This window comes from Poecilia reticulata, chromosome 21, assembly GCF_904066995.2.
Source record: "Poecilia reticulata chromosome 21, P_reticulata-male-v2, whole genome shotgun sequence".
In the NCBI taxonomy this organism is placed as follows: Eukaryota; Metazoa; Chordata; class Actinopteri; order Cyprinodontiformes; family Poeciliidae; genus Poecilia; species Poecilia reticulata.
Genome location: NC_088850.1, coordinates 22,857,915 through 22,874,942, shown reverse-complemented (window position 1 = coordinate 22,874,942; position 17,028 = coordinate 22,857,915). Strand labels below are relative to the sequence as shown.

General features: G+C 38.5%; 1 protein-coding gene across 1 annotated transcript in view; it reads left to right on the top strand.

The window, feature by feature from the left end:
• Positions 1-17,028, top strand: part of cdk19 (cyclin dependent kinase 19) — a 77,565-nt gene that overhangs the window by 26,900 nt on the left and 33,637 nt on the right. Inside the window, exons 3-4 of the mRNA XM_081602851.1 lie at positions 8,937-9,047; positions 9,318-9,458. Coding sequence (XP_081458977.1) covers positions 8,937-9,047; positions 9,318-9,458 — 252 coding nt within the window. The remainder of the gene's footprint in view (positions 1-8,936; positions 9,048-9,317; positions 9,459-17,028) is intronic.

The following is a 17,028-nucleotide window of genomic DNA, read 5'->3' as shown; positions in this document are numbered from 1 at the left end:
AAGTGATCTGTCAATCTGTCAAAAGCATTTGCCAAAAGAATTCTTGATCTTTTACAGCGTTAACTATGGAGCAGCCCCAAACGAAAGGTTTCCGCAGTGTGGGACCATTTTGATCTCATATTGGAAGATAAATTTGTTTTCATTTTGTTGTTCGTCCGGTTCTTGTCGGGTTCTACTTGATCTATCTGAATCCAAACTCAGCTGGAATTGACTCTTAGTTTACTTTCATATTGTGTTCTGCAGGTTAAGTGTCGCATATGTTTAACTAAACTGCCTTATTTAAATAAATCCACCTTTTCAATGCTGAGGCATTATGAGGCCAGGCATGAGAATGAAGTCCCAGATACACCTAGATAAACTCAGATATGCAGCCATTCTACAAATTACTCAGTTGCATTTTATAAATTATTTCATATACAGTGAACCCTCATTATAACGCGGTTCACTTTTCATGGTCTCGCTGCTATGCAGATTTTTTTTGTGCTGTTTTTTTTTTCAGTGCATTATGTTCTACGTCCTGATTGACCCTATGATTGGTAAAAAACAGTCGGAGTTTCTTCTCTACCTGAGTGCCAATAAAATGACGGTATTTAATACAGATTGGCCATTCAGGAGATAAAAGCTGAAATTTTGAATGCCTGCTGGGAAAAAACTGGCCAGAATCAGCGCAAAACTCAACCGGAGGCTCGCTTGACGAGATCCATCGCTCTGCCGTAGATACAGCTGTGAATCTCGCAAAGCAGCTTGGAGGAGACGCTTTAATGACACGACTCCGGATCACATTAATGAATTGATGCACACGCACATCCACTGACCTGAAAACAGGTTTTGTTATTTGGTTTCAATGTATTTATTTATGCTGTATAATTGTAAAAACCTACTTCATGGATTTCGCCTATCAAGGGTTTATTCTTGGTTCGCTGTAAATGTAGTGTTTACTTCATTTTTTTCTACAGCAGAAGTTTTGTCAAAAAAGCGTAACAGGCTAAATTTCAAAATGTTGTAAAAACTTACTTTTTTAAATAAAAAATTTGTGGGGAAAAAAACAGTCCACAAGCATCCTATTTCCAAACACATTCACTTAAATTTTCACTTTATAGTACATGTTAACATTTTTTATTGACTGTATCTAAGAATTTCAAATATATTTTAAATTTAACTGAAGATATGACATAATACACAGTAACGACATAATACACAGTAACATACAAATTAGTAGGTCATCAAATCACTGCGTTGCCTGTAGGAATTTTTAATGTCCAGCAGGTGTCAGTATTCAGTGACACAGTATCGTCACAGAATCGACACAGTTTTTCTATGGGTCGAAACGCTTCATGACGCCTCATCTACCCATCGCTAAGTGAGACTGACAACAGGGTAATCCAAAGAGGTTTGGTTTACTGAGGAGGTGTCAGTGGAGCTCTGGCAACCAGTGGGTCCACAGCATCACCAGGAATAACCTGAGGAAGAAGCACAAAGAGATATCACTTGAAGTCCACAGCAGGAGATCACGGTGAGAAGCATGGAGGGCTGGAGTACCAAATACTGGCTAACACTCTGGATCTGAAGTGTTGGCAGCTCCGTCCTCATATACTCCTCCAGATGGTCTGATTATTTGCAACTGTGCAAGAATCAACGGCAACGCCCTTGGGAGGGAACAGCCTCTTGGCACCCTCTGGTGGTAAAAGAGGGGGAAGGCAGCAAAAAGGAACCATTCCAACAACCCGGGTTCCCAACACCGTAAATGGACCTTACCAAGCTCCGTCCAGAAACGCCCCTCGAAAATCTCACGTGACTAAATGTCTCACAAACAAAGCCTCACTGTGCTTAGTGTAATTTCATTTCGACTGACTGCAGAGTTTTTCTGAGTCGATTAGTGTAGCATTTCTGCCGGATTTTCAAAAAATATCAGCCACAACAATGGACAGGGGAACCAACAAGTTCATGTCATCTTTTTTGGACGACATTAAGGTTTGTGAGCCGCGCGATGCCTCCAAGATTGTGCGCGTCACACCTAAATGCTACTGGTCGATGAGGAACACAGCAGATCCTCACACCCTCAGCATAAATATAGCTGTTGACAAGATCACTGACGCCTATTGTTCTTGCAAGGCTGGGTAATTCGGGCATTCATGGTTTTGAGGGTGATTTCTGTTGACAAATGTTTGTATGTGCCTAGGCCTGATACACAGTACTTGGAGGCTAACACGATTAGCGTGGCTAACACAATTACAGTTTAGTAAAAAGCCTTTTCAGGTAAAATAAAATATTTAATGCATGTCAGATACGGTACACATTGCATATTGATCTGTTCAGCTAACGTAAGACTGTAACAGACAGGCTTCAAGGTGTAGATGTATCGGTACTGCCATTATGCTGTACTTGGCTAAAAGGTTTTCATAATGGATGTGTTTATTATTGACTTTCTTTTTTTCATTCACTAAACACAAAGAAAGCAAAGCAATAATACTTACACCAGCAGACACTCCTTTGTTTTTATTGATCCTACGACGGCTGCAAATGCGGTTGTGCACAAGCTTTGATCCAAGCAAGCCATTCCGTTTCAGATTTTGGAAATCTGTAAATTTTAGTTCCACAAACACGATCAGGATACCTGACATCGCCTGTGCAGATACCCCACTGACAGTGGAGAACCATTCTTTTTCGAGTCTTGATGCAAAAACTTTCTGCCGGTCTGCTAGTCCACAATGTACATTAGCATACTGTAGCTTGCGTTTGTGAGACGGTCACGCACGTAGTAGCTGCGTTGTGACGTAAAATGGGCATTAGCCAATGAAACGCGGCACCTAAAATTTTTAGGTGTTTTACCTAAAATCAAAGTTTTTTTTACATTGTGGGGTTCCCAGAATTCCACCGTAAAAACTCACGCCGCATGCGCAGCCTGTAGCAGCACCTCGTGCACCTCTGGATGTTTGTAACTCGGCGCAGATCGCGCGCGCCGCCGTTCATACAAACTGGACAATCTGGAAGATGGCCTTCCAGGCGGCTACAATGTGAACCCTTAACTAGAAACGCCATACTGCTGTCTTGGCTCAAAAACTCGCTCAACCCGAACTGTCAAAAGCGCAACAATAACTCAGCCTTCAGTCCCTGACATCACCGCTGTTCCACCGACAGAGAGAAAAGAGGTTGTGAGCCAGGCGGCTCGGTTGATACAATCAGTGTACCTGTAACTAGTCCGGCTCCTTTGCTGATTCGGTCCGGTTCATCTCCAAGACGAGGAACAAAATATGCGTCTTTGGCTTTTCTTTGGTCTCTTTTCCATCCTTTTCACTTTGCCACTTCATGGAGCTCCACTCACGTTAACTTAGTCGGCTGGTGACGAGCTTTACCCAGAATGCACTTGGAGACAATAAAGACGATCCACTTGTAATTTAATGTGTCATGAAGTTAAATGTAAGTGAAAATGAAGCCAGTCACGTAGCACAACATTTTATTCGATATTTGACACCCACTATGTCACTAAAATCAGTTGGTCTTGTAAAGTTTTTAGCAACCATGAGTCAACAATGACTGGAGCCAGGCTACTATATAATCTATTAGGGCAATATTGTATATATTCCTCCATACATCATACTCAATAGGAGTAGGTTTGCCTTCTCCAGTTCTCGTCAGTCATGATAAAGGGTTGGATCCCTGAAGTCATACGCGGCTCCCCGCTGCTCCGCCACTGCTGTCGACCACATCTCCCAGCATTTTACAGTATTTTCTAAAATATGGTAAGATAACGGCAGCTGCGGTTTTCCCTTAGTAAAATTGACCATATCCTTTTGGTAAATTAAAGATGCTTGACAGTAGTGAAAAATTAGGTGGAATCACCCTTTACCCAACTTCACCTTCGTCCAAGCAGCAGGGTCTACCATACAGTTCTCTAAATGTGATAAATCTATGGTCGACCTAAAATTAAATAATCCCAAATACATCATTTGATCAAATTCTCTCATAAAGATGGTGGCGTCAGCTATAGGAGTTTGCCCGGCAATCGATTGCCAGTTCAATACCTGGTCTTCCTTTGAGATTTCGGTTTGATATATCAAAGCCATTTTGGATTTAGTTTTTAAAAAAACAAACCAAAGTATCACACGAGCATTCTATTCTATGTAAATTACTTTTGCAGTCTGGTTTATGGTTTTACATCATAGATATAAACATTAGCAAGGGGTGCTGTGGTGGCGCAGTGGTGAAACACAACTCATGTATTGAGGCCTTAGTTTTTATGCCGGTAGTCACAGGTTCAATTCCCGACCTGGTGACATTTGCCACATGTCTTCTCCCTCTCTCATTACCCTCCTGCCTGCCAAAATACCCTAAACCAGAGCCAACAGAACCTTTAAAAAAACATCAGCAAAATTTGGAATTTTGGCTGATTATTCCATTAATTTTAAGGTTATTAACTGCAGGCAATATTATAATATATATTTTTATGAATTTTATAATTACTTAGATTTTTACAATAGATTTCTCTGCTTTCTACATTTCAAAATCACCTGAAATATATGTTTATGGAGTTATTGTAATTCCATGTATTTTCTACAATAATTAATTGCTTTTTATATTAAAGTCAGCAACTGCAACTATTTTACCATTTTTTGCCGTAAATTTACGGACTTATTTTGCAGTGTTGATTGACGGTGATTCCATGTATTTTCTACGGTAATAAAATGTTTCGGATTTTACGGTCAGAAACTGTTGTATTTTACCATTTTTTACCGTGAAATTTACTGACTTTTTTTTTACAGTGTACATTCTGCATGTGTATTTGCAGACATAAATATCCCATTGTGTTATTCAAGTAACATTGGCAAAATATCCACCATCTTCTATGTATTTTTTTTAAACAAAATAAACATGTCTGATACTTCGTTCAGTCTTCCACCCCATTGAAGTTGTTGTATCTCTAAAAACTGGACAGAGCAGCCAGCAGTGTGTTCCCAGCGTGTCCTCCATCCCTCCACATTTAAAATGGCCTAAATGGTCTTTGTTTAATAGTGCGTGAAAGCGAGTCACAAGATTTTCTGCACATGGAAAATTTTCCCACCCGGCTTGCTCCGGCTGAGGCTGGATTACAGCCGTATGATTAAAGCCTGCAGCGGTGTTGTGTTGGTTTGCTGTAATGTTACACCAGCAGAGTCCACACAATAAATATTCTACATGTAAATCCCAGTGTTTCTATATGTGAGGTAATTTTAGAAAATCAGCTCAGCCGCTGTTTCTCTGTGGTTGTCTGTTATGTTACGCCAAGAGGCGGGACCTTTTTGAAACTGCATTGAACTTGTAATAATGGGACAACAAACCAGCACCACTGTGTTTAGATGGTTAAAGTTTAAACCATGAACCACATCTTTTTTTTTTTTCCTCCTCTTCTATATTTTTAATTGTGCCGCTGATGAGCACTGTTTTTATTGCTGTACATTGTTGTTGCTGACAACAATGTACAGCATGGTAGACTCAAAATGATTAATGAATGGAAGTATGTTTTATGTTTTTGTTGAGGTCTTTATGTGCTACTGGATACTTACATTTCCTTGGGGATTTTGTGACTATCTGTGGATTAATTGTTTGATTGGTAATCAGCCATCAGAGGAGATGTTGGCATCTTATTCAGGCGTTGGAGCAACAAGCCCCGCCTACTTGGGATCGTCTACATATGCTGTGTTTTGGGGAGATTGCAGTAGATTCACCATCATTCAAGATGTTGGAAAGGTCTTCTTACTATCACCATAATCTTGATTCTCTTTCCTAATAAAGTTGGTACACTGGCTTAGCCACTCCAAACATTTCTTAAATTATTGTTTTGATAACTGGCTGATTGTGCTGTCTACTTACCCCTGATGAACTTTACAGACTTCCGACCGTTGATGATGTCTTGTGCGTGACAGTGCCTTCGGCGACTGAAGTCACAGTTCTGCTTTCATACAGCAAGTATCCCTCAGGTTTACTAGTGGTGGCAGTCTGATGGGGCTGTACAGCCCCTAACCCAGGGGCTCAATGCCACAATGCTCCATTATAGTCTTTGGATTAAGGCTGTAATCAAACACTAACCCTACTTCCACAGCCAGAGGCTGAATCAAACAGCTTGTGTACAATTCCACCATTATTTTCCTGGACTTACCCCTCCTAACTCCTTCTATTTTTAAACTTGGCTATAAAGTGAAGAGCAAACAGTTAAATAACTCTTTTATGGGGGTTTGACAGCAAGATTCCCTGTTTTTACTCTCCCTCAAAATTCAGCTGACACACTCAAAAGAATAAATAGGAGTGAGTAAAATGTCTATTCATTAGTGCATTACAAACATTTTTTTTCCCAATTAAATATTGGTTGTGAAAACCCAGTGAATCGATTATTGCCACGGTGAGCAGCACTGTGGAGAGCCGTGCATACTGAAAGGGGACGCTTGAGATTTCATTGCAGAGCGTTCCTACATTTCCCACAGTGGGGAACGACTGGTGAAAAGTGTGAGTCAGAATGGTGTTGTTCAAATATGCTTAAAAAAAGATGTTTCAAAAATGTGAAAATATCAGTTTTCACAAAGAAAATTATTTACGTTTACATAAACTTCAATTTTCACACAATACTGTCATGTTCTGTCGTGTTATTGTTCTACTGTTTTATTTTCAGATATTTTACCACTAAACAATTTTTAATGCATGCACTGTTAAAGTAATGTATACCACCATGGTTGTTTATATGGGCAATAATAATTTTAAATAATTTTTAAAAAGTAATACATAAAATCTCTGATAAAAATCTGAGTTTGATATATTTTAGGGACATTTTTGCTTTTGTTTGTAAAGCTTGGGAAAGAAAACAACGAGTGCTATGTCCTGGTTGAGTTTAAAGATGTAATGTTATTTCTGTGGAGCTGGTGATTTGTATGAGGCCATTTTGTTTTGTACGCTTTGTATGTGGAGTGTCTTATAAGCTCACCATAGATATAGTACCAGGTCCTTCATAGATACATTTTCTTCTTCTTTCTATCAAAATGAAATGCACCATATTTCAAAGATAAGTTCTGATATTGAAGTCTACATATATAAAGACATGTAATGCAAGAAAACCTGTAGATTCTCTGGCATTCTTTGCAGCAGTTTTACTGTTAGACTCCTTGCAGCTTCTGCTACTGAATAATTCATGCACATGACAGGATTCATTATAAAGTGTTTCAGTTGCAGCTCTCCTTTAGCTGAGCCAGCTTCGCAGTAATGGAGGCTTGTCTGAAGGCAGTGATTGATTCTGGACAGACTGTTATGGGTCAGAGAATGACGCAGAGCAAGTGGGAATTGTTCAGATCAGTGAACCATTACAAAAGGTGCAGCACAGAGTGTAGAATGCAGTTATGCAGCTTTGTCACTATACTGTCACTGTTTACGTCCAATAAGCTGCTGTTACAGCTCCACACTCAGCAGCTCTCTGTCATGTTGTCATGCCGTTGGGTCGGTGGATTTGCATTTGTCATTCAAGTAACACTTTCAGAAATACAATAAACTTGTCACAATAAGCAATTAAGCAAGTAATTGCATAATAAATATAACTGAGCTCAATATTTCCATTCTTCATAATGCATTCTATTTATGGTTTTGGTTGTTATTTCCTTTTATTTCTTCCTTTCTTGTTTTTGTTTGTTGGGGGTTGTTTTTTTAATGTTTTAAATGTCTTCCAGTTCCACTGAGGAGTGTTCTGTACAAAATGAGCGTTTATTAGACTTTCTGAGTTTGAACTGGCATTATTATGCCATTATTTTGAAAATGGTCTCAAAATAACAATATTATCATTTATTGAAATCATTTCTGGGACATTTTATGGTCAAGTGAAATGTATTATTGTGATGCAGGCATAGGTGTACATTCATTACAAGATTTAAAAGTATATTCTACATTTTCTATATAAAATGTATTGTAGCATTTCTTCATAAGGCAATATTCCCACATGCTGTATTACATTTCCAAATGTCGATCTAAATCTCAGTGTAGTGTCTCTTCCAGCTGTGCACATCTAGAAACTGAAACTTTCTGTCCTTTGTTCTGAGCTGAAGCTCCGCCAGATTGAATGGAGAACATATGTAAACTACAGTTCTTTTGAGTTTTGCCATTGATTCTTTGTTGGATTTAGGTTTGTAGTTTAACTGGGCTGTTCAGACACATGGAAATAATTTGATGTAAACCATTCCACCATAACTCTGGAAGACAAACCTCTACCTCAGTTTATTTTTGCAACTTCTAGCAGTCGAAGCAGAAAAGCATCCTCCCAGCATGATGCTACCATCGCCGTGTTTTGGTTTTGGTCTGTTCAAGAGGTTTACTTCTTCACAGAGTAATGTGCATGTAGTTCAGAATATTGAGGTTTTATATTTTTTTTCTACATTACACTTCTTATATAATATACACTGAGTAAATTAAAGGATGCAGGATTTTAAGTGAACACATTATTGTCACAAAGTTAATCAGAAGGCGTATTGTCACCTTCGTAAAATCACTTATAGAATAGAATATACTTTATTGATTATCAAGTGTAAGCTGTTTATTAGTTGACAAGCTGCTCCATCCAAGGTGTTAAATATTGATAATACAAATATAACCATAAACCTTATATTTATTAAATATACCTAAGAGTGATATAAATAATTCAAATATAACTGAATATAAGTAAATAAATAAATATTTTGCCAAGAGAGTGTGTGTGTGTGTGTGTGTGTGTGTGTGTGTGTGTGTGTGTGTGCGTGTGTGTGTGTGTAAATCATCATTTGGAAAGAAACGGGTGACGATTCTTCTTTTTCTTTTTTTCCAAAATTATTTTTGGCAAAATAATGACTTTGGCCATTATTTTAGAAAGGCGACAATATTACACTTTGTCACCTTATGGGTATGACTTATTTTCTGGCATATTTCCTCATATATTTCTTCTGTGTGTCTTCCAGCTGTTACGAGAACTGAAGCACCCGAACGTTATCGCCCTTCAGAAAGTGTTCCTGTCCCACAGCGACAGGAAGGTGTGGCTCCTTTTCGACTATGCCGAACATGATCTCTGGGTGAGTCTTTCTGCATGTTGCAGCGCTGTCTCACAGGGATCTGGCAGCAGTGGTGATGTCAGTCAAATCCACACTCTTTGTACCGAAACAGTCATTTGATTCGAATTTTGTCTACAATTTTTTAAAAAAGTATTTTGTTTTATCTCTAGATGTTTGAAAGATAAAGCGTTTTGTCTGTCACAGTAAATTGCTCCAGTGACATCCACAGACAGAGTGGTGGATGTGAGGCCTTAGAAACTCAAACCGTCTCAAACTTTGTTTACTTTGCAGCACATCATTAAGTTCCACCGCGCCTCCAAAGCCAACAAGAAGCCCATGCAGCTCCCCCGAGGGATGGTGAAATCTCTCCTGTACCAGATCCTGGATGGGATCCATTATCTCCACACCAACTGGGTGCTCCACAGGGATCTGGTAAGCGGCTAACTTTACTGCTGTAGGTGGAACAACCAGTGGACCTTGGTCACATCCTAAGGACACACAGGTTTTGAAGTTTGGAAGTATATACGGTAACACTTTATTTGAAGGGGTGTGCATAAGACTGACATAACACTGTCATAAACATAAAGAAGTCTTTATGAATGTTTGACTGTTGTCATGAAGCGTCATTCGGAAAATAATGACACCTTTAATGCAAAGTTGCTCTAAAAGTTGCATTGAAAGTCCATTAAAAATGCCAACTTTGTATTAAATTATCATAATTTACAAAATCATGCACCATTCAAACCTTATAAGCAAGAAGTAAGATCTTGCAGAGTGGATGGGAGCCAGTAGAGCTGGATGAGGAGCAGTGTGACATGAGAAAACTCTCCAATGGCCATCAGTTATCCTCCATTAGCCTAAAGCAGCGCTGCTGTCTCTGAATTAATGCTGAAACTAAAGGACTGAGTGGCTCTCCAGTTTGTCACGCTGAATCAGTGCAGTCAGCAGAGATGTGTTTGTGCTACTGTGCAGGTGTTGCTATGTCCCAGTGTGTTCTATTATTATAAATGAGATAGTGTGAAGGAGTGGGACTGTGAGGAGCAGAACGCCCTGAACTCAACCATCTAATCTGACTGCAGCACACCATTAGTTACTGTGAGATTCTTCACTTCTTTCTTTTCCCACACAACTTCTTTTGTTGTTGATGATGGGAAGTTACATTCTCTGAGACTCAGACAGAAACAACAACAATCCTTCAGGAGGAATCTGAAAGTATCGTGTGTGTGAGCCGTGGGTTGAGATGAATTTGTTCACAAGCTGAATTGTTGCATAAGGGTTTGTTGACCTGGTCTGATGAGTGTTAATGTTATTGAGTAGTTAGCAGGAGTGTTCCAATGCTTCAGCTGGCAGATGAATGCAATGAAAATGAAATGTTGGGTTTATTTGTGGAATAAATAAACCCAACATTTGTGGAATAATATTCCACAAATAGATTTCTTCAGAAGAGTGCCTCCAAAATTTCAAGTTTGACTAGTTGAAGGACTTTAGATCTTGAACCAGGAGGAATGTGTGGGCAGGTTCTTGAGAAACAGAAACCCTTTTAGGCAGTCTGCTTCAAGACCTCTGGAGAAAAGAACATTTTCTGTGATCCCCGTTGGCACATTTGAAAACTACTTTACACATGCTGACTAGGGTTGCACCGATAAATTGGCCAGCCAATAAATTGACCCTGATTTCCTTAATTTTAGGAGATTGTTAATCGGCCGATACTTCCATGTGAAGAAAATCTTAACTAATTTTTTATCAACATCAGTAAAGGTCTAAAAATAATGTCTTGCTCTGCTGTGGTAGAGGTTTTACTGATGGATGGATGAATGAATGAATGGATGGATCTCTGCATGTTTGCAGTTAACAATAGTCACTCCACTGTTACCAACGTATAACAACGTTCTTGTTATACTTAGCAACATTTCAGACAAAAAAATCAGTATCGGCCAAAATCAAAAGCAGCAGGTCAGGCTTTTTAAAAATTTGTAATCGGGGATTGGCCAAAAAACTACAATCGGTGCAACCCTAATGCTCACTATCGGTTTCCCCGCCAGAAGCAACTGAGAGGAAACTGAGAGGAAAGGATAAATAAAGTGTGTGTCAGAAAAAAACATGACCTGCAAGTGTTTTCTGAAAATCTTCATCCTATTGCTACTTTAAGAAGAATGTGAACCATTCCAAACACCTGTAGACTATCTTAGTTTGATCTGGTCTCAACGTTCCATTCAGAGATATACAGTCCACTACAGCCTGATAGGGGCATGATGATGACAAAACCAGAGCAATCTGGCTCCGCCCCTTTTCACTTCATAATAAAAGCTGCTTGTTGTGGGTTTTTTTTTTTTCCATTAGTACAATAATAGCTTTGTAACTTTTGGTTATTGTTGACCTTATCAGAGTTGGTAAATATCTGACTCATCCTTCATATGCTGTCTGTGTTTAAACACTTGGTGCCCTAACCACAGCACGAAGGTTTTAAACCATCTGATTTGTGTTCTGATGTGGCCACAGTAGCCATGAAGTGTTCCTTAAAATAGTCGAAAACATAATGCCAACTGTGGTGTACAAGTTTCTGGTATAGCTCATAAAAATATTGTGGCCAAAAAACTACAAAAACGTGGTAGTGATGGATTCAACTACCCTGATTACCAACAATTTGAATAAAATAAAATAAAAGGAGTTTAAGAATCTTGGCAAATGTTTCCAGTATCAGCTGGTAGATGTACTGGCACCTCTCTGTTATTATTACCTTCATCTGGTAGATTTTCTTTAGCTAACACTAATCTAAAGAACCTAATGGAAATGCACAAAGAACATTTCTATTTTGGATAAACTAAGAAACTAAATACAAAGGAATAAAACTATATAGCAAGACCTTTCAAGCAATAAAGTGCTGAACAGAATATGGTAAAACCTGAACTCGGGTACAACAGTAGATCATTATAGTAAAAAATCTAAAGGAAATTAATATTCAACATTTTTTTCAGATAAAGGGTAAGTTGATATGTGCCACGAGTTTGTTGAGGCCAGACTTAATACTGCAAATAAATAATTTTTTTTAGATCATAACAGTAACTTCTTTATGATTTTAAGCACCTTCAATTTTGTCTTTATTTGTTCAACATTATTTTTCATGTCTACTTTAAAACCAAGAGACTTGAAGATCTAGTAACTGTAATATTACTAGATTCACTACAAAAGTTAAGAGAAAGACACCAACCTATCACTTTGTAATTAGTTACCTCTAACTGAAGTTCAAGCTGCAGCTCGAAGTCATGTTTGTAAAATATTGTGGTAGTATTACAAAATATATTGAAAGGTTTTAAATTAAATAAAAAATTTCTGTACATACCCTGATTTTCTTATTCAAAATGTTTCTCATTGTAGATCTGATGTAAAATATTGTCTGAATGTGTTTCAGTGTTTGGTGAGATTCAGATATGAAATGTTTGTGTAGTTCTTAATATTTGTAGACATTAGGATTAGAGGTGTGCCGATCGATCGGCCATCGATCATAATCGGCCGATTTCCGTGAAAAAGTGTATGATCGGTGATGGCCGATCACGGTCTCTTGTTGCCGATCACACAAACCGATCACCTGCTTCTCATTTCGCAGCCTGTCTGTGCAGCTGGTCTCCTCTTTTCTTCACTCTGCGCAAACGTGCAGCAACAAATCCTAAGCGATGTTGAACTATAACGCACTGAGTGAATGGGGTAGTTTGCATGTTGCGGCGGAAAATTGAAGCACGTCAAAATGCATCAACGCGACAAATCTAATATGGCATAAAAACAATGCCATACTTGAGGAGTTTGGTTATATCGAGGCTCACTGCAGTAAAAAAGACATATGGAGGGTCAGACAGCAGGTAGAGCAGCGCACAGCTACAAACACTCACACGGATTAGCATGACCATCAGAAAGCTAAAAAATAAACCGCAAAATTATTTAAGTCTTCGAGCTGCGATGTAAGACGCTGGTTCTGCTCTCGCTGTTGAACCAGGTGGAGCTTCTGCTCCACCTGGTAGTGACTCTCACACCGAACCTCTGCTTAAAGCTGCAGCATCTAACTTACAAAAATACATTTTACATACGTATTAAAACTTTCGCTGTCCTAACATGAGACAGATAATCTCCAAAAAAAAAAAAAATCAATGTCCTCTGCCTCCTCCCTTTTCTGCATAATTACTCCGCTCAGTCAGAAACAGCCAATCAGAACTAGCAGTAATCAGCTAGCCGCCATGCTATCAGGACGTTTTCATTCAGTAACTCAGGATTGTTTATTGTAATGGAACCTGCATTTGCCTTTGAATGTTAAGTTTTAACTTATACTTATTCAAGTATAAGTTAAGTTTTATACTTAACTTAAAATGTTAAGTAACTTAACATTTTAAGTTACTTAACTTAACATTAAGTTAAGTAACTTAACTTAATGGAAAATTGGAAACAAATGTTTCCATTTTTAGAGACAAAAATGGAAACAAAGATACTCTGTAGCCACCTATATTACATATATAGTCATTCTTATCAAAGTATCTTGAATAGGAATCAAATAAACACAAAAATGTATTTTTATCACATTTTACTGTTTTATTTCAAATTGCACTTAACATATCCACTTCAAAAATACCCCTGAACAGTATCACAACACAGTAGTGTTAAATTTAAAGAAGTTGTAGAAAACTTCAAAGTGTTTTACAAACTAATCCACAAGCATCTTATAGCCGGAATACAGAAAATAATTCTTATTCTGAAAGAAGCAATAATATTTGGGAAACATTTCACTTCATATTCACTGTTACAATAGGAAGAGTTGCATGTACAAAACGAGAGGTTTTATTTTGACTCTTTGCATTATTTAGCCTCTTCAGAGCCTTCATATGTTTTCAGTCTGTTAAAGATAGTATTACTGATAGCAGTACAATTTGCACAATGCCTGTTTTTTTCTTGGAAAAAGTTATGAAAAACAAATTTTTGTCTAAATTAAGGTGAATTCATGGTTCCTTTTTCCACATAATGAAACCGGTAGTGCTTTTGATTAAAAAAATAATAATGTGATCGTATCGGTGATCGGCCCTCATGGGTGATCGGAATCTGTATCGGCAGGAAAAAACCTGATCGGTATATCTCTAATTAGGATGAATCTGATGTCTTTAAAACAACAAACTTAAGATGTAAGGGTAACCCTCATCAAAACAGCTCTGTATCTGACAGTCAGCTCACAGATCTAAGTGTGTTACATAAGCAGCAGAACCAACAACCAGACACATTGGTGTTCTTGCAGCTTCTTAGTAAACAGATCTGTCACATTAGATTAAAACAACAGGACTGATCCAATTTGCTTTCGCTGCATCTCACATGTGACTGTGCGCTGCAGACTCCCACAGCCCATCTGTGTGTCAGCTCCCACACTTCCATCCCAGTTCCCTCTACAGCAGCCGCTCACAAAAAAGGCCCGTGTGATCTTTCTGTAATAAAAACTAAGCAAACAGAGCAGATTAGGTGGGAGAACTTCAACTTGAGTGGTGCCATCGCTGATTTGATTATCAGATGGTCAGAACAGAGGCTGTCTTTACGTAATTCCCAGCAGCCTGATATTACGCTATGTGAGTTAAAACAGCTGAGCTGTCAGTTGTGGATAAGTGGAGTTCAGAGGTCAGCAGTTCAGGCCTCGGTCTGCAGATCTGTTTGTCAACTTTAAATCAGATTTTGTGTGCGTATCACTAATCCATGATTGTTTTCTAAAATGTTTCATTGCTGCTAAACAAGCCCACACCATCAATAACTCTCCTCCATAAGTTACTGTTGTAATTAGAGTTGCTACCATCTTGAATATTTTGCTATAGTTCAGTCGTTCTCTTTGTTTGATGGCGGAATCATATTTAATGGCATTTTGACGCTTCCCAATTTGATGTCCGTCTATAGTTTCTTAAATTATACTCACAGGCAACTTTATTAAGCACACTGAACTGTTAGGTTCTGCCTTATTGCTTTGACAGAGCCAAAATGATATCTGAAACATTCCTCAAAAATGTTTATCCGTGTTGACATGGTAATGTCAAATTACCTGTCAAATCTACTGGCTGTAGATTTGTCTACTGCACATACATGATGTGAATGTACTGCTCCTCCACATCCCAACGGTTCTCTGTTGGACTGACATCTGGAATCTGTGGAGGATGGAGTAAAGTCAGCTCACTGCCATGTCTATGTCCTAGTTCACACAGCAAGATGTTTCACCGATTTTCGACAATCCTTTTGGACGCTATCATATTTCTAATCATAAACATTACTTCCACTAGCACTAAGGCACTTTACCAACATGGTTTTTAGCAGAATCTAAAGCTAAAGTGCTACCTGTGTTATTGTATGTGACGGGGTTCTCTTATGCTTGGACAAACAAAAAATGACTGACCAAGGCCAGAGATCACTTTGGTGAAATTTATTCAGTTCAAGTGAACAAAAAAAATGGCGACATACAAAGACGTCCAAGGCAGGTTTAACAGCAGACAAGACAACAGTACCTTCCATGTAAGAGTCTATCACCTTCACTGTGATCTGGCAGGCGTCTAGCCACAGACTGCCTCCCTGTGGCGCAGAGCCCTGCTTTTAAAGCCACAGGCTCCGCCCACAGAAACCAAACAAACAAACAAACAAAAAAAAAACAATTACTTCCCACTCAAATGAACTCTTAAAGAATACAAAATAATGATGATGATAATAATAACTAGAAAATTCCTGCAGAAATTTTAAAGGGGCATGCCAAAGTGTGCCCGTCGGCTTTGAGCCAGTGTTTTTATACTAAAAATTAGCATTAATGCTAAAGAAAGCTGCAACGTAGTCAATAACCTGTGGAGAGGCAGAAGCATGTAGAATAATCTGTACTTGTACCATTCATTATGTTAAAATTGATGCATATGCTAAAATTAGCCAATATGCTAATGTTAGCTCAAATGCTGGCAGTAGGATGTGGAGCAACACGACCATGTTGTTTTAATTTTACTACTCTATTCAGTATACTAAACATTTCTAATTAATGAGAAAATTAGGTAAAAGCTAACTTTAGGTAAAAGTGCTAGTGCACTAGTCATAGACAGTGAAATGCTAACTTTTGTACAAATGCTAATGACCTGCCTTGCTGAGCATCACCGCTCTTTTCCTACGAATCCTCTTCTGCTCTCTGTCAGGTTTGTGATCTGTAGCATCGCAAGCGCTGCGTCTGTGCCGCTGGTTCCTTAAAGGAGCAGCGACGTTATTTTCTGTCCATAGACTTTTAATCAGCTATTTATTCTTATTTATGTCAGATTTTAACATGGGGGGACATATGTGTAATGGTTATAGTCTTGAATCAGTAGTATAATGCTGAAAACACAAGCAGTTGTAAATACCAGTAAACCCTACAGTGCAGTCCTGGGGAGCTGCAGTTCCAGACACTCTGTTCTTCTGTTGCTATGGTAATTAATCCCCTGCAGCTGTGAGAGCCAAAGAGCGGGAAAATCCTCTTCAGACACAGTTTCTATACTTGGGAGACACCAGGCGTCAGTCTGAAGGACCCTGACAAAAAGCATAAGCCCTAGCAAATTTTTGTAAACATTGTACATGAGCAGGCATGTGTATCTATGTTATGACCAACTTTCAGACCAATAGGGCGATATTTATGCCTGTGAGGGGGATTTAAAAAGGGTTTTTGAGTCAGCCATAAACAGTCCTGTGTGTGTGTTTCATAGAGAAAGATTACTGATTCTGTGAGACACAAAATCTCAAATTTTTTCGTTTTTATTAATTTATGTAATCATTTTAACTCCAATCCCCAATAAAAGTAATAGCTCACTTGCCGGGATTGAGCCGCACGTTTTGATACCACTTTTGTGGGTCAGCATGCAGCGGTACGAGCCGCATTAACGGTAACGGAAGAATAATAAATTATATTTATAATAACTAGAAAATTCCTGCAGAAATTTTAAAGGGGCATGCCAAAGTGTGCCCGTCGGCTTTGAGCCAGTGTTTTTATACTAAA